At 41.5% G+C, this 25,939-nt stretch overlaps 1 protein-coding gene across 1 annotated transcript; it reads left to right on the top strand.

Moving 5' to 3' along the window:
• Positions 1–25,398, top strand: LOC120022094 (thyroid hormone receptor-associated protein 3-like). The gene is made up of 11 exons (XM_038965911.1): positions 1–81; positions 10,310–10,461; positions 14,797–15,624; positions 16,479–17,120; positions 17,291–17,466; positions 20,168–20,279; positions 21,017–21,092; positions 21,875–22,044; positions 22,319–22,637; positions 23,059–23,223; positions 23,493–25,398. Exons 2-11 carry the CDS (start codon positions 10,340–10,342, stop codon positions 23,730–23,732), a joined length of 2,850 nt encoding a protein of 949 aa, XP_038821839.1. The 5' UTR covers positions 1–81; positions 10,310–10,339; the 3' UTR covers positions 23,733–25,398.
• Positions 25,399–25,939: the final 541 nt, after the last annotated feature.

The raw sequence follows: 25,939 nt of genomic DNA, 5'->3' as shown, positions 1-25,939 counted from the left end.
CGCGTGTTCATTCAGTTTACTGGTAAAGTGAACAGTGCAGACTCTAGTCTATTTCGCGCCCAAGAAACTGCTTCCTATCAGGTAAGAACATGCCATAACAGGTTTTCAGTTCGTATATTTCACAGTAGTAGCCTACAATAGCTACTGTATGATTAGTATCGTGCTTTTAACTAATACTATGCCCTTTTAAATCAATTGAGGTGGGCGCAATCCTCAAGATTGGACAAATCCAGGAAGGAAATTTGACCTCGATAGCCACTGCTGCGTAGTAGGCGACCAAAATTGGGCTAATATTTGGCAGCTAACGTTAGTGTACGGCAGTGGTGGATATCGTTTTTACATTACGATATCAGAAATGTATTTTACATCAAATAGAATATATGCCTTCGTGTAGTTTAGGTAAAATATTGTGCATCCTTGTCCTTCGCAACTCAGCATTCGGTGGTTTCTTCGTTGGTTTGGCTAGCATAGCAAGCCAGCCAGCTTGCTAACTGTTAGCTTTATTGTTGCAAACATTGCTTAGCTAGATTATAAACAAACTAGCTAGTTTCGTAACAAACAAGTCTGAGCTAAGTGAAATTGCTTTTTGCTTTACAAACCAGTATTTTTGCTATTTACGTTTTAATGGTCAGTCAAGGAAGCTAACCAGCTAACTAACGTTACCTAGTTACCCTCCCCCTGCTCCACTGACTGTCTCCGGCCACTGATAGAATACCAAAATATTGCTTATTTTACGTCTACCTCTGTTAATTTCGTCTACTCTCATTATAGAGCTGTGTTGGGCCAGAACTGTTTTGGTTAGAGAAATAGGCAGGCATTAGGCTTAGTGCAAAATGTACAACGTCTAGATTCAACCTGTGAGATCAAGTGAATCCTGTTTAGTAAGTTGGTTTATAATAATAAACGCAACAAGCGCAACATATTTGTGGTTCCTTGGACAGGAAATATCACTTTTATAACTGAACAGACCATGAGACTACCTACATTAGGCTACATTCCTATTCCATAAAGGTGGTTCTCTGTGTGCTATGAGCAAGTACAAAGATTGATTAATGCCCCTTGATTTAGTCCACATTTTTTTGTAGATTGTTTAATACATTTTGAATTCAGGCTGTATTCAAAATGTATTAAATAATCTACACACAATACCCCATGACAAAGTGAAAACATGGTTTTTTAGACATTTTTGCTAATTTCTTGAAAATTAAATACAGAAATGTCTTATTTACATATGTATTCACACCCCTGAGTCAATACTTTGTAGAAGCAAGCACCTTTGGTGTCGATTACAGCTCCTTTGGTGTCGATTACAGTCTTTTTGGGTAAGTCTCTAAGAGCTTTACACACCTGGATTGTACAATATTTGCATTATTCTTTAAATAAAATATTCAAGCTCTGTCAAATTGATTTGTTGATCATTGCTAGACAGCCATTTTCAAGTCTTGCCATAGATTCCCAAGCCGATTTTTAAATCAAAACTGTAACTAGGACACTCCGGAACATTCAATGTCGTCTTGGTAAGCAGCTCCAGTGTAGAGTTGGCCTTGTGTTTTAGGTTATAGTCCTGCTAAAGGTGAATTCGTCTCCCAGTGTCTGTTAGGAACCTTGTTCAGTCTGCTTTTCATCAAGGATTTTTCCTGTGCTCATAGCTGTATTCCATTGATTTTTATCTAAAGAAAACTCCATAGTCCTTACCGATGACAAGCATGCTTATAACATGATGCAGCCACCAACATGGTCAAAAATATGAAGTGATATGTTGCAGCCACCAACAGTGGTGTAAAGTACTTAAGGGTGCTGTTGGCACTTTGTAATAATTTCGTTCCCAAATTCCCAAATTAAACTGCCTCGTACTCAATTCTTGCTCGTACAATATACATATTATTATTACTATTGGATAGAAAACACTCTCTAGTTTCTAAAACCGTTTGAATTATATCTGTGAGTAAAACAGAACTGGAGCTAGAGCAATTTTCCTATGAGGATGTGAGAATGCTGAATTCTGCTGGCTGTTCTGAGATCCGTTTATAAATCTGCCTGTCTTCTATTGGTTGAGATGCACTGCATACGTCTTCCCCTGGGTGTCAGCGAATAGTGAGAGTTGAAATGGTGTTTCTTGGCAGATCTGAGAGCTTATAAATGGGCTGGCAACGTGGGGTCCGTCCTTTGTCCTCTTCGCTCTGACGCAGAAAGTACCTCTGGCTGTCGTGATAGAAAGCTCCCTTTATAGCCCTTAGAAATACCGGCTCTGTTTTTATTCGATATAGGTGTTAAAGACATCATAATGTTGTTATATTAAACCGAGTTATATCAGTTTATATCAGTATATTGCGAATTTCGGGTATTTATTTGTGCTGCGTTCTAGGGACTTGGGCACGTCTTTGCCACATGGCTAATGTTTACTGCTAATTCCAACGTTGAAGGCGACAATCTACAACCAAGCAACGATTCTTTTGGACAAAGGACACCTTGCCCAAGATTCTGATGGAAGCTCATCAAATAGTAAGAACTATATATGATGTTAATTCGTTGTTCTGTTGAAAAATGTTACACTCATATCCCGCCATGAATCTCAGTGTGGTCTCGCTTTAACGCACGCTGTATGTCGTAGTAACGTTAATTTAAAAAATCTAACACAGCGATTGCATTAAGAACTAATGTATCTTTCATTTGCTGTCCAACCTGTATTTTTTAGTCAAGTTTAGGATTAGTTACTGATTAGACTAGGTGCCTCTCCCAAGATTTCTCCCGACATATTGTTGGCAGTTTGGCTACTTTTCTCATTGTATAACCACGATTTGTGCCGCTAAATATGCACATTTTCGAACAAACTCTATATGTATTGTGTAATATGATGTTATAGGACTGTCATCTGAAGAAGTTTTGAGAAGGTTAGTGAAAAAATTAATATATTTTGCTGGTTTTTTTCGTTATCGCTATTGTTGGCCTGAATCAATGCTGTTGTGTGGTTGGCTATTGTAGTAAGCTAATATAATGCTATATTGTGTTTTTGCTGTAAAACACTTAAAAAATCTGAAATATTGGCTGGATTCACAAGATCTTTGTCTTTCATTTGCTGTACGCTGTGTATTTTTCAGAAATGTTTTATGATGAGTATTTAGGTAATACACGATGGTGTCTGTAGTTATTCTAGTTGCTTTGGTGAGAGTTGTGATGGTGGCTGCAATGGTAAACTATGATTTATACCTGAAATATGCACATTTTTCTAACAAAACATATGCTATACAATAAATATGTTATCAGACTGTCATCTGATTAAGTTGTTTCTTGGTTAGTGGCTATTTATATCTTTATTTGGTCGAAATTGTGATAGCTACCTATGCAGGAAAAAAATGGTGGGAAAAAAAAGTTGTGTCTTTTGCTATCGTGGTTAGCTAATAGATTTACATATTGTGTCTTCCCTGTAAAACATTTTAAAAATCAGAAATGATGGCTGGATTCACAAGATGTGTATCTTTCATCTGGTGTCTTGGACTTGTGATTTAATGATATTTAGATGCTAGTATTTACTTGTGACGCTATGCTAGGCTATGCTAGTCAGCTTTTTTACTGATGGGGGTGCTCCCGGATCCGGGTTTGTGATGAAGTAGAAGTTTGTAAGTAAAAATACTTTCAAGTACTACTTAAGTATTTTTTGGGGGTATCTGTACTTGACTATTTATATTTTGACAACTTCTACTTCACTACATTCCTAAAGAAAAGTATGTACTTTTTACTCCATACATTTTCCCTGACACCCAAAAGTACTCGTTACATTTTGAATGCTTAGCAGGACAGAAAATGGTCCAATTCGCACACTTATCAAGAGAACATTCCTGGTCATCCCTACTGCCTCTGATCTGGCGGATTCACTTAACACAAATGCTTTGCTTAGAAAGGATGTGTAGGAGTGTGACCCTGGCTATCCGTAAAAAAAATAAAAATAGTGCCGTCTGGAATTTTTTATCATTGATACTTTTACTTTTGATACTTAAGTACATTTAAAACCAAATACTTTTAGACTTTTACTTAAGTACTATTTTACTGGGTGACTTATCTTGAGTCATTAACTTCTAGTTCCTCCCAAACCCGGATCCGGGAGCACCCCCACCAGTAAAAAAGCTGACTAGCATAGCCTAGCATAGCGTCACAAGTAAATACTAGCATCTAAATATCATTAAATCACAAGTCCAAGACACCAGATGAAAGATACACTTCTTGTGAATCCAGCCATCATTTCTGATTTTTAAAATGTTTTACAGGGAAGACACAATATGTAAATCTATTAGCTAACCACGTTAGCAAAAGACACCACTTTTCTTACTCCACCATATTTTTACTGCATCAGTAGCTATCACAAATTCGACCAAATAAAGATATAAATAGCCACTAACCAAGAAACAACTTAATCAGATGACAGTCTGATAACATATTTATTGTATAGCATATGTTTTGTTAGAAAAATTTGCATATTTCAGGTATAAATCATAGTTTACCATTACAGCCACCATCACAACTCTCCCCAAAGCGACTAGAATAACTACAGAGAGCAACGTGTATTACCTAAATACTCATCATAAAACATTTCTTAAAAATACACAGCGTACAGCAATTGAAAGACACAGATCTTGTGAATCCAGCCAATATTTCAGATTTTCTAAGTGTTTTACAGCGAAAACACAATATAGCGTTATATTAGCTTAGCACAATAGCAAACCACACAACAGCATTGATTCCAGCCAAACATAGCGATAACGTATTCACCACCAAAATATATTAATTTTTTCACTAACCTTCTCAGAATTCTTCAGATGACAGTCCTGTAACATCATATTACACAATGCATATAGAGTTTGTTCGAAAATGTGCATATTTAGCGGCACAAATCGTGGTTATACAATGAGAAAAGTTGCCAAGCTGCCCAGAAAATGTCGGGCGCCATCTTGGAGAGGCACCTATTCTAATCAATAAATAATCATAAACTTGACTAAAAAATACAGGGTGGACAGCAAATGAAAGACAAATTAGTTCTTAATGCAATCGCTTTGTTACATTTTAAAAATTAACGTTATTGCGCAATACAGCGTGCGCTAAAGCAAGGCTACACTGAAATTAATGGCGGCTTATGCATTTAACATTTTTCAACAGAACAACGATTTATCAGCATATATAGTTCTTACTTTTTGATGACCTCCCATCAGAATCTTGGGAAAGGTGTCCTTTGTCCAGAACAATCGTCTTTTGGTTGAAAGCTGTCCTCTTGTCCTGTCGAAATAGCCGCTAACGTTCGGCATGTGCCGGAAAGGTGTCCAACTCTTGAAAGCGCGTCACAAAGAAATGCCAGAAAATCGCAATAAACTGATATAAATTGCTATAAGTCGGTTTAAATTAACTACCTTATGATGTCTTTAACAACTATAACGAATAAAAACATGACCGGAGATATAGAACTGGCAAAACGAAAGCTTGGCAGGAGGCCACTCTGATGTCCCTACTGCGCCAGGCGCAACGTTGAAAAGGACGGTACTTCCGCTCCAGGGTCTTATATAAGGTCCCAGATTGCGCAATCCACTCCATTCAAATTCTCACCACTTACTGACATCTAGAGGAAGGCGTATGCAGTGTTTGTAGCCCCACAGCGTACATAGGGACTTATAAACTGACCCCAGAACAGGGACCTCGATTTCAGAAATCTCACTCCCTGACAGGAAATGTGCTGCAGAATGAGTCCTGTTTCACTCAGAGACATAATTCAAACGGTTTTAGAAACTAGAGAGTGTTTTCTATCCAATAGTAATAATAATATGCATATTGTACGAGCAAGAATTGAGTACGAGGCAGTTTAATTTGGGAACTCATTTTTCCAAAGTCGAAATAGCATTAAGGTATCTTTACTTTTACTCAAGTATGAAAATGTAGTACTTTTTCCACCACTGGCCACCAACATGCTTGTGTTGGATTTGACCCAAACATAACTCTTTGTATGTCTATGCCACATTGTTTGCTGTATTACTTAAAGGTGCAATATGCAGAAATCACTCCGCCATTTCCTAGTTGCTACATTTCTAACAGTAAAGTTTGTGACAAAACCAGCAATCATTGTGTAGCTTATCATTGTAACATCTGAACTGTGAATCTTTTTTCTCCATAACTTTTTTTTTTTTTTTTTTTGCAGTTTGAAGCTGGTGTACAAAACAGAAAGTAAAAGACGCAATAACAAAACTTAAGCACGGGAAGCATAGAAATAGTGTATATAGAACAGATCTACCGCTTCTTAGACTTGCTTTCAATGAGAGTGATAGGTGTACAACTCAAATTTCTATGTGAATTTGGTTGGGTCACCCAAAAAGTTAAATATTGTAGATTTAAGTGCCTTGTTGCAAACAGGATGCGTGTTTTGGAATATTTTTATTCTGTACAGACTTCTTTCTTTTCACTCGGTCATTTAGCTTAGTATTGTGGAGTAATTGCAATGTTGTTTATCCATCCTCAGTTTTCTCATATCAGAACCATTAAACTGTTTTAAAATCCAGTTTCCTTCCTCTCCGGCAACTGAGTTAGAAAGGACTCCTGTATCTTTGTAGTAACTGGGTGTATTGATACACCTTCCAAAGCCTAATAACTTTACCATGCTCAAAGGGATATTCAGCATCCAGCTTTTTATTTTATTTATTTACACATCTACCAATAGGTGCCTTTCTTTGCGAGGCACTGGAAAACCTCCCTGGTCTTTGTGGTTGAGTCTGTGCTTGAAATACGCTACTCGATTAAGGGACCTTACAATTATCTGTATGTGTGGGGTACAGAGATGGGGTAGTTATTAAAAAATCATGTTAACTGCTATTATTGTCTATACAACCTTTATAATGCGATTTGTTAAGCACATTTTTACTCCAGAAATTATTTAGGCGTTGCCATAACAAAGGGGTTGAATACTTAGACTCAAGAAATTTCAGCTTTACATTTTTTTTATACCTTTCTATAATTTTCTACAAATGAAATTCCTATTTGCAATTATGGGATATTGTGTGTAGATCAGTGACACAGAATCTCAATATAATAATCAGGCTGTAACACAACTAAATGTGGAAAGTAAAGGTGTGTGAATACTTTCTGAAGACACTACATGTAGGCTACCTTACAGTTAACCCCTCTCAAATATTTGAAAGAATCTTGTTTCCTTAGCAATAAAATAGAAAACGCAGAGCACTTGAGCCTTGACCCCTGACGCTCTCTCTTGGACCCATTTGGGCATAGTGGTCTCTCTACTGTCAAAATGTATCCATTGCCAAGTCTTTGGAAACCAGTGCTAGCAATACTAGTGTTATTGGAAAAATTGATTGTATTTTTTCACTCAACGTTTGTTTTAAGTGGTCCGGAGTTTTAGATGAGTTGCTTTAAAGTTTAAGAAATACACTTTTAATATGATCTTGCAGAGAATGGAAGAAACTCCCAAAATACAGGTGTGCCAAGCTTGTAGCATCATACCCAAGATGACTCTAGGCTGTAATCGCTGCCAAAGGTGCTTCAACAAAGTACTGAGTAAAGGGTCTGATACTTATGTAAATGTGATATTTCATTTTTTATATATATACATTTCTAAACCTCTTTTTGACTTGTCATTATGGGGTATTGTGTGTAGAACGATGAGAAGGGGGAAAATTTATTTAATCCATTTTAGAATAAGGATATAACGTAACAATGTGGAAAAGGTTAAGGGGTCTGAATACTTTCCCAATGCACTGTAGTTTGTGTCTCTGAAGCAGAGCCAGACATTACCCCCCCCCCCCATGGAGTTTCCACAGGCTGTGTATCTTGTCCGGAATGGTTCTATAGTCTCTCTTCACTCCCCGCCCACGCTACTATGCATTATGGGTATGGCTGCAAAATAAAGACAAGCCGTTGCTAAAAACTGTCTTGTTATAGATTCTGACATTGTGTAGCTTCTATTTTTAGCCATTTTTTTACTTTTTCCCCACAAGCACTGTGAAGGTCGGGGGGGGGGCTTTTGGGGATACCGCCAGGGGTCAAGCAGGCGAGGGCTGTGGGGCAGTGGGTCTTGTTGACAGGGGACAAGTTGTCAAGTCACTGTTCCAGACCTGAGGTCTCAACAGTTCTAGAAATAGCTTGTGTCCCAAATGGAACCCATTTCTCTATATAGTGCACTACTTTAGACCAGGACTCGGGTTGCTGATAGGCTCCAAGAAATCTGTGGGGGCCACGATTGTGACTGTGTAGAGATGATTTTCTTCATTGTGTTGGACATTTTGTAGTGAGTTTTTTTATTTTTATTGGACAGTGTGTGAAATTGTGTTTGTTTATTTGCTAAATAAATAAAACTTATTTTTTTCTCACCAGCTAGTTTTTATTGATTTGTGTTTAGGCTAATTTGAAGCTAATAACTTCCTCGTTCTAGGCTCGTCTTCCTCGTTCTAGGCTCGTCTTCCTCGTTCTATGCTCGTCTACTTTTGTCAACATGCATGAAGTTTGAGCACTATATAAAACAAACGTTTATACTTAAATCACCCCATCCCTCCTGTTGTTGGACAGGTACATCTAGTTGTATATTTAGATTTGTCTTTATTTCAAGGATGTCCACTTCCTTGTTCTACCTCACATCATACCCAAACCGGACGTGTGCAATTTGATATTGTCCCCCCACCCAAAACGCAATCACGACACGCAGGTTGAAATATCAAAACAAACTCTGAATCAATTATATTAATTTGGTGACAGGTCGAAAAGCATTAAACATTTATGGCAATTTAGCTAGCTAACTTGCAGTTGCTAGCTAATTTGTCCTGGGATATAAACATTGAGTTGTTATTTTACCTGAAATGTACAAGGTTCTCTACTCTGAAAATTAATCTACATATAAAACGCTCAACCGACTCGTTTCTAGTCATCTCTCCTCCTTACAGGCTTTTTCTTTGGACTTTATATGGCGATTGGCATCTAACTTACTTAGTATTACAACGACCGACCTCAGTTCATCTTTCAATCACCCACGTGGGTATACCCACGTGCCAACCTCTCATTGGTTATCTGCTTCTATAAACCAATGAGGAGAGGGGAGAGGCAGGACTTGCACCGCGTTCAGCGTCACAAATCGAACTGACTTCTATTTTAGCGCTTGGCAACGCAGACTCTCGTTGGCACGCGCAATGATTGAATAACAAGTATGTGTACATTTATTTAGCAACGCGCACGTGACGCGAGCGGTGTGGTCAGCATGTCAGGACCTTATATGGTGTCTGGTTCTACTTCTTGGTTCTACCTAAGAGTAGCCTGGGTAGCCGCTAATGGGCTCAAGACAAAGGAGATGATTGTGGACTACAGGAGAAAGAGGAGTGAGCACGCCGCCATTCTCATCGACGGGGCTGCAGTGGAGCAGGTTGAGAGCTTCAAGTTCCTTGGTGTCCACATCACCAACAAACTAACATGGTCCAAGCACACCATGACAGTCCTGAAGCGGCCATGACACAACCTATTCCCCCTCAGGAGACTGAAAAGATTTGGCATGTGTCCTCAGATCCTCAAAAGGTTCTACAGCTGCACCATCGAGAGCATCCTGACTCGTTCCATCACTGCCTGGTATGGCAGCTGTTCGGCCTCCAACCGCAAGGCACTACAGAGGGTTGTGCGAACGGCCCAGTACATCGCCGGGGCCAAGCTTCCTGCCACCCAGGATCTCTATACCAGGCGTTGTCAGAGGAAGGCCCTGAAAATTGTCAGACTCCAGCCACCCCAGTCATAGACTGTTCTCTCTGCTACCACACAGCAAGTGGTACCGGAGTGCCAAGTCTAGGTCCAAGAGGCTTCTAAACAGCTTCTACCCCCAAGCCATAAGACTCCTGAACATCTAGTCTATTGACATTGCCCCTCCACACCACCAATGTCACTAGGATCTGTAACAGTGGACTGCGTTTTGTAGACATTACCCTTTGCCAAAGTTTCAAAAAGTGTTGTTTAGGAGTGCAAGGGCAAATTGAGTTATTGCACACGTGTTCTTCAGAGTAGGCGTTCCCTAATGGAAATGTGCAAATTAATGCTAGAACACGCCAATAGGATCTCACTAGCTCGTGCTTGGCTCTGCCCACCTCCTTGCTTGTTTTGCCCGCTGTAAATCATTTGCTCCCATTGGAAATGACAGGCTGTGGTCTATCTTGGCTTTGTTTTTTAAATAACTATCTTTGCTTATATGGTCTCTGTTTGGTCAACAAGCAGGTTGGGAACTGTTACTGTATAAAACACCCAAGTGTATTACCAGTGCGTACCAACATCACTCATCCCTCTTGTTGTTGGACAGGTAGACCTCTAGACAGGCCTGCCAGTGGAGATGTCTAAAGCGCCAGATTGCCCCGCAAGGACCCGCTCCAGATCCAAGTCCAGGTCCAGGTCTTGCACACGGTCTCGTTCCAGAAGCCGCTCCCGCTCCAGATCCAGGAAGCACCGCTACAGGTGAAGTTTATAATCACTTCCTTCCTCTACTGTATGGAGACTTGTCATCAAGCCCTGTTTTCCGTTGATTAATAGGACATATATTTGCCTACCATGAGAATGTGCTACACATTTTTGCATTGTAATTTCAGAATGTCCATAATATATCTGGTGCTAATAGTGGAATGATAGTTTCACATTTATTAATTACTCGCCAGTGTTGTGATTGGCTGTGATATTCGATTTTTCCTGCTGGATCGACATCTGTTGTCAAATGGGGAAAGCTGTACTGCCTTTGGGTATGTTATCTAGTGGAAATGGCACATTTCCTGGTTGCTGAAAGTCTACATTGTTCACTCGAATTGACTTTGTGAGAAAAAAAGAACCATCTAAATCGCTGTGAAATATATTTTCAGTAAATAACAAAAAATATTGTTTTTACAACTGTTTGTAGCTGGTGGACCAAAACCGAAAGCAACTTTGGTTTTGGTCCACCAGCTTTAAACCGCTGTAAAACAATATTTTGTGTTATTTACTGAAAATATATTTCACAGCGATTTTGTTATTGAAAAACTATTTCACATTGGATTTAGATGGTACAATTTCCTGCACTATTCAGTGCTTGTTTTCTCACGGAGCGATTTCCACTAGATAACACAGCTACAAAGTCAGAACAGCTTTCCCAGTTTGATAACAGAAGGCTGGAGAAAATCAAAAGGCCAATATCATAGCCAATCCCAACACTGGCAGGTAAGTACTACTAGGGCTGGGCAATATGGCCAAAAGATCATGTCAAACTTATGGACGATTCACTAATATATATATACACTACCGTTCAAAAGTTTGGGGTCACTTATAAATATCTTCTTTTTTTTTTATATATATATATTTTTTTTTATAAAGAAGAGCACTTTTTCTGTCCATTTTAAAATAACATTAAATTGATCAGAAATACAGTGTAGACATTGTTAATGTTGTAAATGACTATTGTAGCTGAAAACGGCTGATTTTTAATGTAATATCTGCATAGGTGTGCAGAGGCCCATTATCAGCAACCATCACTCCTCTGTTCCAATGGGACCTTGTGTTGGCTAATCCAAGTTTATAATTTTAAAGGGCTAATTAATCATTAGACAACCCTTTTGCAATTATGTTACCTTAGCTGAAAACTGTTGATATGATTTAAAGAAGCAATAAAACTGGCCTTCTTTAGACTAGTTGAGCATCAGCATTTGTGGGTTTGATTACAGGCTCAAAATGGCCAGAAACAAAGACATTTCTTCTGAAACTCGTCAGTCTATTCTTGTTCTGAGAAATTAAGGCTATTCCGTACGAGAAATTGCCAAGAAACTGAAGATGTCGTACAACGCTGTGTACTACTCCCTTCACAGAACAACGCAAACTGGCTCTAACCAGAATAGAAAGAGTGGGAGGCCCCGGTGCACAACTGAGCAAGAGGACAAGTACATTAGTGTCTAGTTTGAGAAACAGATGCCTCACACATCCTCAACTGGCAGCTTCATTAAATAGTACCCGCAAAACACCAGTCTCAATGTCAACAGTGAAGATGCTGGCCTTCTAGGCAGAGTTGCAAAGAAAAAGCCATATCTCAGACTGGCCAATAAAAAGAAAAGATTAAGATGGGCAAAAGAACACAGACACTGGACAGAGGGTAGAAGGCCAGCCTAGAAGGCCAGCATCCCGGAGTCGCCTCTTCACTGTTGACGTTGAGACTGGTGTTTTGCGGGTAATATTTAATGAAGCTGCCAGTCGTTTTGTTACAAATTTAACCAGAACCATGCATAATGCACATTCACTAATAATGGCTAACTTCTTGTAGCCGGCATTATAGAAAATGAACAGGGGTCTCATTAAACAATCTCTCAAGCACAAGTTCACGTGCTAGTGTGAGCGTGAGCAAAGAGGAAGAGGCGACGTGACATGTTTCACCCTCACAAAAATAAACCCAATGCATTTCTGTGGGTTTATTTTGGACCTAAGGTTGTCGCCTGTGGAGACATGAGCTTCTAATATAATTCTTTGTGTGTCTGTTTTCGGGAAGTTTGTCTTGCATCTCAAAAAACATAAGCTCTACATCACCAATAGGTGTATAAATACATCAATCACAAGCATTAACTACAGCAGACAACACATATGGATACAGTCTGTAATTCAGAATGCAATATTTTTGGGGGGGGGGTTAAGCAGGTATTAATGCAATTGACTTATCCTGGTGGGAATGAAGGATTTCTGGCCTCTGTATCGGCGGCTGGCGGTAGGAGCTGGTCCTGGTTCAGTGGATGCTTCGTCATTCTATTCAGGTGTCTGGTGTAATTGGGAAGGTCCACACAGCACAGAAGGTCACGAGACCAAAAAGATAACATGAGAACAACGGACATAAATCGCCCAGCCCTAAGTAATACTGTGAAACACTAGAATTCCACTGTTAGCGCTATATATATATATAATTTAAAGGACATTTTATGAAATTGCAATGCAAAAATAAATTAAATCCTGTGTTGCACCTTTTTAAGATAGACTATTGGTACCCTTTTGGGTAAAATGTTCATTTGTCCTTTTTCTTTGCTAGGATAAAAATGTAACTTCATATTTATGATGGGATTAAAACGACCGCCTCTTAACCAGAAGACACATTTTGTATTATACAATCTATTTCCCCTCCGTCTTCTGTTTGAACTGAGACAGAGTTAACTAATGCACCTACATAACATATGCCCATCAGTTCTATTCATTATTGAATCATCCTTTTGTTCCAGAGGAATACTTAAACCATTTTAAGGTGAGTGAGTCATCATTTGGGTCAGTTCTTTGCCCTGGGTTGTCAAACAGCATTCAGCACTTGGGCCCAGTGTTGGTTACATCTCAACTTAGTTATATGAGTGAGCATTGTTTTTTATTTTTTGTATATTGATATTAAGTAGGCTATTGTTAAAGTTTGATCCCCCTCAGACAGGAGATTTTGTGTTTTTGCCATACAGAGGCTTGATAACAGGGCGCTCGGGACCTCTCTTTCGGGTGAAATGGTCAGCAATGCATAAGACAAGTGCCATACATAATCAATGACTTGTCCAAAAGGAAAGTAATGGCTGGAAGTGCTTTCACAAAGAGAGAGACGTGTCAGAAGGAGAGGAAGTGTTGTCTAGCCAGGTCAAACACCCTCTTCCCACTCCCTCCTCCTACAGGGATTAGAGTAAAAATGCTTTCCCATTTTGTCTCAACGTGTACCGCCTCTTTCCACTGCTCCAGTCCCTCCACACACACACACACTCGCCAGATAAAGGGAGTCCCTCACTGCTGTCAGTACACTATGTAACTCACTGCTCAGAACACCAGCTCTAGACTCTTTCAATGAAAAAGCTCAAGAGGTAAGTTCTGGGGGATTTTATATGATGGATTTGGAAGTTTTTCCCGCTGCGGTACATGGGTAGAAACCAATATCCTGTTCGCTTGCTGTCTGGGTTGTCGTTTGGGTTTTATTTTAAGTCCCCAATTCACATTCGTCCTTCTAAAATGTGCCTGCTACTTTGCATTTTCCTGGATTTTGTAGGAGTCGTGTGCCGACGTACTGTGGGGACGCTACCTTCACTGTCAGTGTTTTATTTTTCTGCTTCACATTATTTCCATGGATTTAAGGACAGATGTTAGAATCCTTTGTGTGGAGAAGGTAATAGTCTTCATGTCTAAAATCTCCAGCATTTAAACAAATACATTGACTACGTCTTCGTTTTGTTGGTTGAGATTGACACAGGATAAGCAGTATGAACATGTTGTATTCCATATGATGACTGATTGGGGATTTCTCCTTCTCTGTATTTTCTCTCATCATGTTACTCAAAGGGCACCTTGAAGTGAAGTTGTTTGAATGTTGAGTGTCTTCAGAGGAAAAGGGTTGGAGGAGGATCCTGGCTGCGTTGGTCCCTGGTTGTGTTTTAATAGGCGCTACTGTGTGGTTTAGTAGCTCCTCCAAGTGGACAGAATACTCTAACGCAGTCCCTCAGTCCCATCCACTGGGACCACTGCCAATTAACAAACCGACGGTGTAGGTTATTTAGCCTGACGGTCTGTTCTCTCTGAGTGAAATTGGGGGTTCTCTCTGAGTGAATTGTCTGGAGAATGAAGAAGGCGCACTTGAGTTGGCGAGGTGCAGGCTGGCGAAACACAAACATTTATTATTTTACTCTCTGACTGTATACTCCTACTCAGTCCAACTTAACCAGACAGGATTGTCTCAAGATGTACATATGTTTACTGTTTTCATAATGTTTAGGAGAACTTCTGAAAAGTGTACCAACATTGACTTGGCTACACAGTATCTTTAACAGACTTCTCTCCTAGTTCTAGGTCACGTTCCCGCTCCAGATCTCACTCTCCGTCCCATGGCAGGAACTATCCCACCAGAGACTACCAGAACAATCGGGGTTACCAGAGGGGCTACAACCGTGGCTTCCGCAGACCCTTTTACTTCCGCGGTAGAACCCGGGGCTTCTACCCTCGCCATGGTTACCAGAGAGGAGGTAACAGCTACGGCTACAGAGCCAACAACTGGCAGGGGGGGGGCTACCGGGACGGGCCGCCCCACGACCAGGACCAACACGGTCCTCACAGCCCCAGAAGAGGGAGATCTCGGTCCCGCACGCCCCGGAAACGCTCCGGCAGCCGCAGCCACTCCAGGTCTCGATTCTCCGACCGTTCGTCCTCCAGGGGTTCCCGACGGTCCCGGCGGCGCCACAGCTCCTCTTCCCGCTCCTCTTCCCCGCGGAATCGCCGCAGCAGCCCCGGCTCAGGGAAGCCTGGCTCTAAAGATGTAAAGGACAAGACTACGCCAGCAGAGGTCAAGGAGGAGAGGGGAGAGGCTGGGGAGCAGGCAGGGGGAGAAGGCAGCAGCCATGATAAGGCCTCTGCTGGGAAATGGCAGGGTCTGAGTGACTATAACACCAGCCCCAAACGTAGCAGTCCGGCTGTTGGTGCCAAACAGGGGAAGTCAGATCCCAAAGGGTCATTGTGGAGAACCATGGGCAGCACTGGCAGTGTTCCCTCTACCAAGAGCCCACCAGGCGCCACCAAGGCCGGGCCGACTGCCTCCACCAGTGGGTTTGGTTTCTTTGGCAAGGAGGATCCCACCAGAGCAGACGATAAGACTGCTATTTCCTCTGCTTTCAAAAAGTACGTTCCCCTTTTACATTCTGTTTCTTTCATCGTGTTTTTTATTTTTCTTCCCAGTATGTGATTGTAATGATTTATTTTAAGCTTGTTCAGTCTGCACAGCTACAATAGATTTAAAAGAATGGATGCCATTGCCTCTCTTCTCAATTTAAATGCATATAACACAATTGAAAAAGTCACTGCTGTTGTCCTCTGCATTTTTTTATTTATTTTACCGTTATTTTACCAGGTAAGTTGACAGAGAACACATTCTAATTTACAGCAACGACCTGGGGAATAGTTACAGGGGAGAGAAGGGGGGTTGAATGAGCCAATTGGATGGTGATGGTATGAGGGTCAGATTGGGAATTTAGCCAGGACACCGGGGATAACACCTCTACAATAAGTGCCATGGGATCTTTAGTGACCACAGAGAGTCAGGACACCCGTTTACCTGCACCCTACACTGGGCAATGTCCCCAATCACTGCCCTGGGGCATTGGAATATTTTTGGGGGGGACCAGAGGAAAGAGTGCCTCCTACTGGCCCTCCAGCACCCCTTCCAGCAGCATGATATCCCTCTAATTTAAGAGGTGATGTTTAAGTAAGTATCATTATTACAATATGAGTCATGGTCATTCTATTCTAAGTGTTCAATGTCATTCTCTGGTATTGTCAGTCTTCTATGGTTGTGTAGTCTTGTTTCTTCTGTTTCATTAGATCATCCAACATTCTACCACGTGATGAAATGTCTTTCATTTTAATATCAGCGCCCTGTTAGAAAATCAGGATTCTGTAACGATAATAGATTTGAATCAACTTTCTCCTTTTGTATAACACAATGTAAAGGTCCATATGCTTCTCTGATTTCCCAGGTTCTTGGCAGAAAACAAGAACAAAAAGCAGCAGCAGGCGGCGGAGTGGGAGAATGGCCAAGACGGAGACAGCAGAGAGAAAGGGAACAGCAAGATTGGAGGAGGCCTCTTCAACATAACAGCAGCCTCCTTCAGCTCAAAGGCCGATAAGTCCCTGCCCTTCTTGGAAAGAGCCGAAGAGGCCTTCCTCAAGTCTCAGGCTGCTGAAAGAGAGGAGGAGGAGGAGGTGGTCAAGCCCAAAGGAGCCACCCTGACGACACGGGATGTGTTTGGGAAGTGGGAAGACGAGCCCCATTACTACCCCCCGGGGAAGGACGAGGAGAGACGGAGAGATACGGCCGAAGACGTGGATGAAGACCTGGAGCACATGGAGGAGGAGCTCTACCGCAGCCGCAAGCAGGCCTCCAAGAAAGAAGAGAAGTCCAAGAGGAAGGAGAAGAAGAAAGAGAAAGAGAAGGAGAAGAGCAGCAGGAGGAGTCCATCTCCCGTCAGCGCAGCAGTGCCCCCTAGGGGTTCAGGCAGCGGGGAGGACAGGCCCTTGGCCCTGTTCCCCATCAATAGGTTGGAGTCACACCTAGCCCGGCCCTCTGGGAAGAGGGAGGGCTTGGAGCACAGTATCAACACATTTGATGAAATGCCCAGGTAAGCAGCATCACCAATGGTGTCCATCAACAGACTGTTTGGATGGTTAATAGTTTCCGAAACTGGCCTAGTTCTCAACTCTGCATTATAGTTTTGGATATGATTGAGGGGAACTCTTGTCACGGTCTTGAACACAACAGTTTTGTTTCAGCTTGTCTTCCTCTTCTCAGCTCCTCTGGAAGTCTGACTAAGGAGCGTGGTATGTCCAGGGATCTGGTGCATCCCAGTAAGAAAGATTCCGGACAGTTCCGCTCCATTTTCCAACACATACAGGCTGCTCAACTCCAACGCAGCCCCTCCGAGCTGTTTGCGCAGCATATTGTCACCATTGTGCATTACATCAAAGGTAAGGGCTGCTTACGGGGACCATATTACCTGTCACGAGTCATGACGGCAGTCAGATACAGTCTGATACTGCTGATGGTCAATAGTAGCCTACCAAATTTGCTAACTGTCTGGTACTCGGCACTCTATTGTCCCTCTAATCCCTCTGACATCAATGCAAATGTAATCAAACACTTCATGACAGCATGAGCTCATGTTGTGCAACATTTCTATAGGCTATGCAATTGCTTAAGAAAACAGTGATGGCCTCTATTAAAAAGAAGAGTATTCCATCAGCTTTCTATAGACTACGCCTACTATATTTATATCTCAACTTTCCTAATATTAAGCACATTGCTTATATTTACAACAGGAGTATAGCCTACCTGGCTGGCTTGAAAATGAACCATGGAAAAGCACCCTCCATTTGCTCCATTTGCTATGCATAGTGGTCAAAAATAGTACAAATAAAGAAAAACCCTGGAATGAGTAGGTGTCTCAACTTTTGACTGGTACTGTATTTTAATTAACGGTCAATTACCGTGAGACCAGCAGTTATTTACTTGACAGTCACCGGCTGACAAAATGTTATGACCGCCACAGCCCTACCCACAACAACACTTAAACAGTAACCACTGGCTGAATGAAGTCAGTGAGAGCAGATCTATGGGTTGATTATTAAACAGGGTCTGCATACCAAATGGCACATTATTCCCTTTTATATTGCACTATAATAGGGCATAGTGTTCCATTTGGGACTGACACAGATTATTTATTGGTTACCGTGGCGTCAGTATCTGAAGGTACAGACACAACAAGGACCACTGCGGGGCTTGGATTTGGAATGTTCATTAGTTCCATGGACTGTTGACTCACTAGTCCTTTTGTAGGATTTGGCGTAATTCCTGCATTGTGAGAACATTTCAAGTAAAAAAGGATGAGCTGACGCACCTCAATGTTTGTAGAGGTGCTGACTAACGGAGGGTAAACGCTGTGCTCCCAACAGATTAATGGATACACCTGACCAATGTTTCGGCACACAGTGCCTTAGTGTGCGACATTCTTTAAGTCCTTTGAATTTAAACAATTGTCTGAGTTGGAGACGTCCACGGAGTAAGAAAGGTTGTCTGCCTTCAGATTGGTATTCAAACCCCTTGATTTATTCCACATGTTGTTACAGCCTGAATTCAAAATTGATTAAATATATTTTTTAATCTCACTCATCTATACACTATAACCCCATAATGACAAAGTGAAGACATGTTTTTAGAAATGTTAGCAAATTTATTGAAAATTAAATACAGAAATGTCTAATTTACATAAGTATTCACACCCTTGAGTCAATACTTTGTAGAAGCACCTTTTAGCTGCGATTACAGCTTTGAGTATGTCTGTATCAGCGTTGTTCATCTATATTTGGGGATTTTCTTCCTTGCAGATTTTCTCATGCTCTGTTAAGGTAGCTGGGGCGAGGCGGTGAACAACAATCATTAAGTATTTCCAATGGGATTCAAGTCTGGGCTTTGGCCGGGCCACTCGGACTTTCACATTCTGGTCTGGGCTTTGGCCGGGCCACTCGGACTTTCACATTCTTGTTCTGAAGCCAGTCCAGCGTTGATTTGGCTGTATGCTTGAGGTCCATGTGTTGATGGAACGTACATCTTTGCTCCCCAATCTAATGTCGTTTGCACTCTGAAGCAGGTTCTCATCAAGGATTTGTCTGTATTTGGCTCCATTCATTGTTCCCTCTATCCTTAGCAGTCTCCCAGTCCCTAGCCCTCTGAAAAGCATCTCCATAGCAGGATGCTGCCACCACCGTGCTTCATGTTAGGAATGGTGTTAGATGGGTGATGAGCTGTGCCTGGTTTTCTCCAGGCATAGTGCTTTGCTTTCAGGCCAAAGAGTAAAATTGTCTCATCAGACCACAGAATCTTTTGCCTTATGCTCTTGAGTCTTTCATGTGCCTTTTTGCAAACTGCCAAGTGTGCTGTCACGTGCCTTTTTTCTCAGGAGTGGCTTCCGTCTGGCTACTCTCCCATAAATCCCAGATTGTTGAAGTGCTGGAAAGACTGTTGTCTTTCTGGCAGCTTCTCCCATCTCACCTCGCTGACCAAGGTCCTTCTTTCCCAGTTGCTCAATTAGGTCGGACGGCCAGCTCAAGGCAGAGTCTGGCTAGTTCCATATTGTTTCAGTTTCCCCAATGATGGAGACCACTGTGCTCTTGGAAACATTCACTCTAGACATTGTTTTATAGTCTACATTGTTTTATAGTCTATGGACAGTTCCTTGGACTTCATGGTATAGTTTCGGCTCCGACATGCACTGTCAACTGTGGGACTAGATAGATATATACATATAGACAGATGTTTCTTTCTAAATCACGTCCAAACAATTAAGATGGCCACAGGTGGACTTCAATCAAGCGACGTCTCAAGGATGATCAACAACAAAAAAATGCATGCACCTGAGTGTCATCGCAAAGGTGGTGTGAATACGTATGTAAATTAGATGCATGTATTTGATTTTCAATCAATTTGCAAAAATGTCAACATATTTTCACTTTATCATTATGGGGTGTTGTGTCTAGATCAATTTAGAATTCAGGCTGCAACACAACGACATGTTGAATAAGTCAAGGAGTATGAATACTTTCTAAAGGCACTGTATGTAAATATTGTCTGCGTTAGTGGTGTCCAAATATAAACGTTGTATCTGTCCTCCAGCACAACACTTCCCCTCTTCAGGCATGACTTTAAGTGAGCGATTTGCCATGTACCAAAGAAAAGCAGCTGAGATGGAATTGATGAAACAAAGGAAGAGTCCAGAAATCCACAGGTAAGTCATTCTCAACCAACATTGTAGAAAATACAGATAACTGCCAAAATAAAGGAAACCCTTGAGTAAATGAGGGATACAAAGTATATTGAAAGCAGGTGCTTCCACACAGCTCTGGTTCCTGAGTTAATTAACCAATTAACATCCCATCATGCTTAGGGTCATGTATAAAAATGGCTATGCCTTCATAGGGTGACAATGCACCCATCCGCAGGGCACGAGTGGTCACCTGAATGTTTTGAAAACGATTTGAACAATATGACATGGTCGTCTCAGTTACCAGATTTCAACCCAATTAAACACTTAGGGGACATTCTGGAGCGGCGCCTGAGACCATCGTTTTCCAACACCATCAACAAAACACCAAATGATGAAATTTCTCGTGTAAGAATGGTGTGTCATCCCTCCAATAGAGTTCCAGACACTTTAGAATCTATGCCAAGGTGCATTGAAGCTGTTCTGTCTTGTAGTGGCCAACGCCCTATTAAGACACTTTATGTTGGTGTTTCCTTTATTTTGGCATTTACCTGTAGGTCTGCCTTTTGACTGACATTATGAGATTTATGTAACACAAATCAAACATACCATGTGGCTATGGATTATAAAGTTGTGTGTCGAAGTTACTCCAAATATTTTTATGAGAAATATTGGAACATTCTTTGAGACCATTGTGTGATCAGTACACACATTAGTGTAGCTGTATCCAACTGTTTTTTTTGTTTTGTGTCCCCCTCCAGGAGAATCGATGTCTCCCCCAGTGCTTTTACCAGACACTCTCACCTGCTTGAGGAGCTGGAGGATTGCAGCTACAAGGTGAACGGCCTCTTTTGGCATTTGAAGTAAAACAGGGAATTGAGACGGTCCAAACAAAGCAGCAGTGTTCAGCTTGTGCTTTTCTTTTAAAGGAGATGCTTATGTCTAAATCAAAAGAGCCCAATTGTGTATTGTAATGCCAAGCGAGCCCGCGAGCCTAAGAGATCATATGGTTATTGAGCTGTTATGTACGTACATACGTACCCACCCAAGCAAAGGCTAACAGGAAGTGACTTAAGATGCTGTGTCCAAGCCTCTCAAGGGACCCTAAGCAATGCCGTTGTAAGTATTTTTCTCGAAACAAGCTAAATGCAAATGATTTTGTTTTTTGAAAATCTATCTTAAGAGCTGCTGTTTTACTATGAGGTGTGTAGATGTCTGTCTGTAAATGTGTGTCTGTTACTTGGCCAAGTTACTCAGTTTAATAGAAGCCTTAGAAGATTAACTTAGTCTACATTAACACACATTATATTTGATTTGTTTACTTGAGTACATACAAAATACTTTGATATAAAACATTCAAGTTATTTCAAAGAAAAGCTGTTAACATCAAGTTGGCCTTATATCTCAGGAGGGCTGCATTTTGTGTCATCACCATCAGATGGGTCCAATACTGGAACTGTTTAACAAGTTCTGTATTAACTTTTGTATGTGAAAAGACATCATTACTTCATTATATTTTGTCCATTGATGAAGTTAAGTGGTAGGATTGTAAATTAGAAGTTGTGTTGTCCGAAGCGAAAGCGATCACTAACATAGACAACACTTCTATATCTACACAGGATCGGGGTAGAACAGCAAAAACTGACCCAATGGACCTGCGTCTGGATATAGAGCGCCGTAAAAGGTTTTCTGGGAAGGAGCCTGGGCAACGGGACAGGGGCAAGGGCTCCCAAGGACCTAGCCAAGAGAGGTCCTCAGAGAAATCTTCCAAACGCCACAAGAAATCAAAGTAGGCTTAGTATATCTTAATGTAAAATCGCCTCCCTATAGTCTCTTCCCGTTGTCTTACGTCAGAAAGCCCAATGAGCCGGTAGTGTTAGAATGAAGCCATCTGCCTGAAGACAATGTTTCATCCTTAAATTGTATCTTTTGATTAAAATGTAGTGATACAAGCTACATGTGACACATTTTCCTCTTCATGATTTCCTGTTTTGCACTCCCAACTTTAGAGGCAGTCAAAATGGAGACTAATTGAGATTTGCTCTTTTACCTCTCACACTCAGAAAAAACAAGAAGAATCGTGATCGCTCTCCGTCCTCCTCCTCTTCCTCCTCCTCTCCCTCTCCCTTCAGAGGAGGGTTTAGAGGTAAAGACCACATGATGGGGGAGGAGATGGAGCATATGGACCAGGGCTACAGTAAGCCTCGCTTCGGGTCACGCGACTATGAGGGCCCCATGGATAGGGGTCCGCCCCGGGGCTATGAGGGCCCCATGGATAGGGGTCCGCCCCGGGATTATGAGGGCCCCATGGATAGGGGTCCCCCTCGGGATTTTGAGGGCCCCATGGATAGGGGCCGAGGACGTGGAAGTGGTGGAGGTTTTGTAAGTTCTGCTCTGGGTGTTGTAGTCTACTGTACACCTAGCCTAACTGTATAGACTGGACTGTACAATTGGAATGATGTGATTGATTGTCTTGTAATATACATCAGTGACATGCAAAAACACAACACTCCCACTATAGGCCTGATTCCTCTTTTCTCCACAGCCAACTGAGAGCCCCTAGTGTTATCGCTCTCTTTCCCTCCCTCTCTCCCCTACTCTTTCTCCCTCTCTCCCCTCACTTTCTCTCCCCTACTCTTTCTCCATCTCTCTCCTCATTTTCTCTCCCCTACTCTTTCCCCCTATAGCTGTCTTTTTCGCTCTCCCACTCGCTCTCCCACAACAAAACTCACCCAAGATCAGTATCTTGGGCTGTAGAGTGAAGTTGCCTGTTATCTGACCAAGTTTGTTGTTGTGGTTTCAGCTTCCCAGACTCAGAGGAGGAAGGGGCTGGAATAGGGGCAATTACCAAGGTAACACAAGCAGCAATGGCAACCCCCCTCCTAATATGAACACTGCCCCCCCAGAGCGCCCTCCAGATGAGGACTGGGACCCAGAGTACACCCCCAAGAGCAGGAAATACTACTTTGTGAGTTTCACCACTTCCCTGTTTTAGCACATATTATTGCTTTGTCTTAAATGGCACCCTTTTCCCTTTTTATAGTACACTACATGTGACCAGTGATGATCTTGATTTGAATATGGAAATATGGTCTTAATTGTGTTTCAGTATTGGGATAGTTGATCATCTTAGCTCTTAGGGACATTAATAGAACATGAATACGTTAAAACGTGTTCCTCTACTGATGCTGGTGCAGTGGTTCTTTTCACTGACCACTCTGGCCATCCACCTTACAGCATGATGACCGTGAGGATGAGAAGACCTGGCTGGAGAGCAGTGGCCGAGGGGTCTTTCCCCACAGCAGGGGTCGCTTCATCTACCGCAAGGGGGGCAGAAGCCCAAACAAGTGGACTCATGACTTGTTCCAGACTGGGGAGGAGGGGGGCGGGAACAAGGAGGAGGAGCACCACACAGAGATGGACCAGAAAGACGACAACCAGGCCGCCGTAGACCCCTCAGCTTCCTCCAAACTGTAGTAGAGGACTAGGCCCTGTAACCTCTCTTGCTCCTCCTCCTCCATCCTCTTGCTCCTCCTCCTCCATCCTCTTGCTCCTCCCCTTGCTCCTTCTCCTCACCCATCCTCTACCACCAGAGCTTTCTGTCCATTTGTGAGAGGTCATCTGATCCTCTGAGATCATCTCTGTGTAGGCTATAGGAGCCTGAACCCTGGTTACGTGCCTGGCCCTGCACACAGTCATATCAGAATGTACATGATACACTGGTCTTTGTATTGTTGAGCCAGTGCCACTTTCAGTAAGTTGTGAAAGAGATGTTGAATTGAACTTGAATTAAGAGCAATACTTTTTTTCTTTTTTTAAATTACTACCAGTAATTTGTCTTTGTTTCTGAGTGTTTAATTACTACCAGTAATTTGTCTTTGTTTCTGAGTGTTGAATTACTACCAGTAATTTGTCTTTGTTTCTGAGTGTTTTTTATTAACTACCAGTAACGTGTCTTTGTTTATCTGTCTGTATTTGCTTATTTGTTTTGCGAACAGCTGACTGGTTTTCAGTTGTTTTCTGGGTCTGCAATGGTGACGGTATTGCAGCTACATTGATTTAAAACTTCAAGGACAAAGTATTTCCCCTCTTAAGACATTGAAATGACATGCATTTGTGCCTTAAAGTTTATATTCAAACATGGTGATATATGTGCATCGCTTTAATTTTGTGCTAATTTTGTGCTGTACTAGCTAACGCAAGCCTTTAGCTAAACAGTTGATTTGGACAATGATATGTTTCTGAGGGTATTTGCATAACCATTTGGACTCGAACCTCCCCACCCCATTGGACCAACCTACTCTGGGTACTGAACCTCCCCACCCCATTGGACCAACCTACTGTGGGTACTGAACCTCCTCACCCCATTGGACCAACCTACTCTGGGTACTGAACCTCCCCACCCCATTGGACCAACCTACTGTGTGTACAGAGAGAACTCCCCATTAGAGTTTCTCACATACAACAGTATGTCTTGCCCCATTTAAGAATTCTTAATCATATCCTAAGCATTCTCATTACCGCCAATACTTCTGCTCTCCTACTTTTTGGGGGGTTGAGGTTTTGTATGTGGTCCCCCCCCCCCCTGTTGATACTGGATGTTTTTCTGTTTTTAAAGCATCACAAGGATTTTCACTGTAAAATGAAAGGACTGTGACAAAAAATTGTTTGTTTCAGAGTAAATTAACTATTTAGGAGGAAAAATAAAGTAAATTATTGTTTTTGATGCCTTTATCTTGGGAGTTTAAACGTTTAAATAGAATACTGTATGTTTTAATAACATTTTTGAAAATGGATCGGTTTATGGGCTTGAGTCAGAGTCCTTCAGTAATGTTCTTTATCAAAGGGTAAACCTGGACTGTTGAGGTTTATGGCGTAAGATAACTGAAGTAGAGAACATTTCCCTGTATGTGGCAAATACTGTCAAAGTATAATTGTTGGTGGAGTTTAAACTGGTGAGTAGGGTTTAGTGAGGTACTGGGCCGCTTTGTTTGGTCTATCCAGACTGTCCTGTACTGTAGGACTGTGATTTACATTTTTGGTTTTTATGCTACATTTGAATCCGAAGCTAATATTTTCTGTTACTTCAGAGCATTGAACTACTCTTATATGTTCAATAAATATGTTCTCCAGTTCGCTTGAATTGTTGTGTCAATTATTACTTTTTCCTTCAGTACTTCTCATTTAAAGTTTTGTTAGTTTTCCACATTCTTAAGCTTGACCTGTGATATCAAACCCCTGATAAAGTCATTAGATCTAGTATTAAAGTTTGGGATTTGGTAAATTTAAGCCCTTTATCAGATGAACTTGTGGATATCATTTTTATGTGCGTCCAGTGTGAAGGAAGTTGGAGGTAGTTTCACAAGCTAATGCTAACAGCGTTCTCTGTTCCAACACACTGTCAGTACTTATTGTAAAATTACCTATTTGAAATTCGTGACAGGCACACAATTATTGTCTATTACACGATTTTCACAGTGCATTTTGTGGGGTTTATGCAATTTTCACAACGCAATTTGTGGGGTTTATGCAATTTTCACACTGTATTTTGTGGGTTTTACACAATTTTCACCACTCGTTTTTGTGGGTATTACACAGTTTTCTTAACACAGTATATATTAAATTAATTCCAATTTGTTGTGGCTAACATTAGCTAGGGGATAAGGTTAGGTAACATGCTAACT

Source organism: Salvelinus namaycush, chromosome 27 (genome assembly GCF_016432855.1).
Source record: "Salvelinus namaycush isolate Seneca chromosome 27, SaNama_1.0, whole genome shotgun sequence".
Lineage (NCBI taxonomy): Eukaryota > Metazoa > Chordata > Actinopteri > Salmoniformes > Salmonidae > Salvelinus > Salvelinus namaycush.
This window is presented reverse-complemented; position numbering and strand designations above follow the sequence as displayed.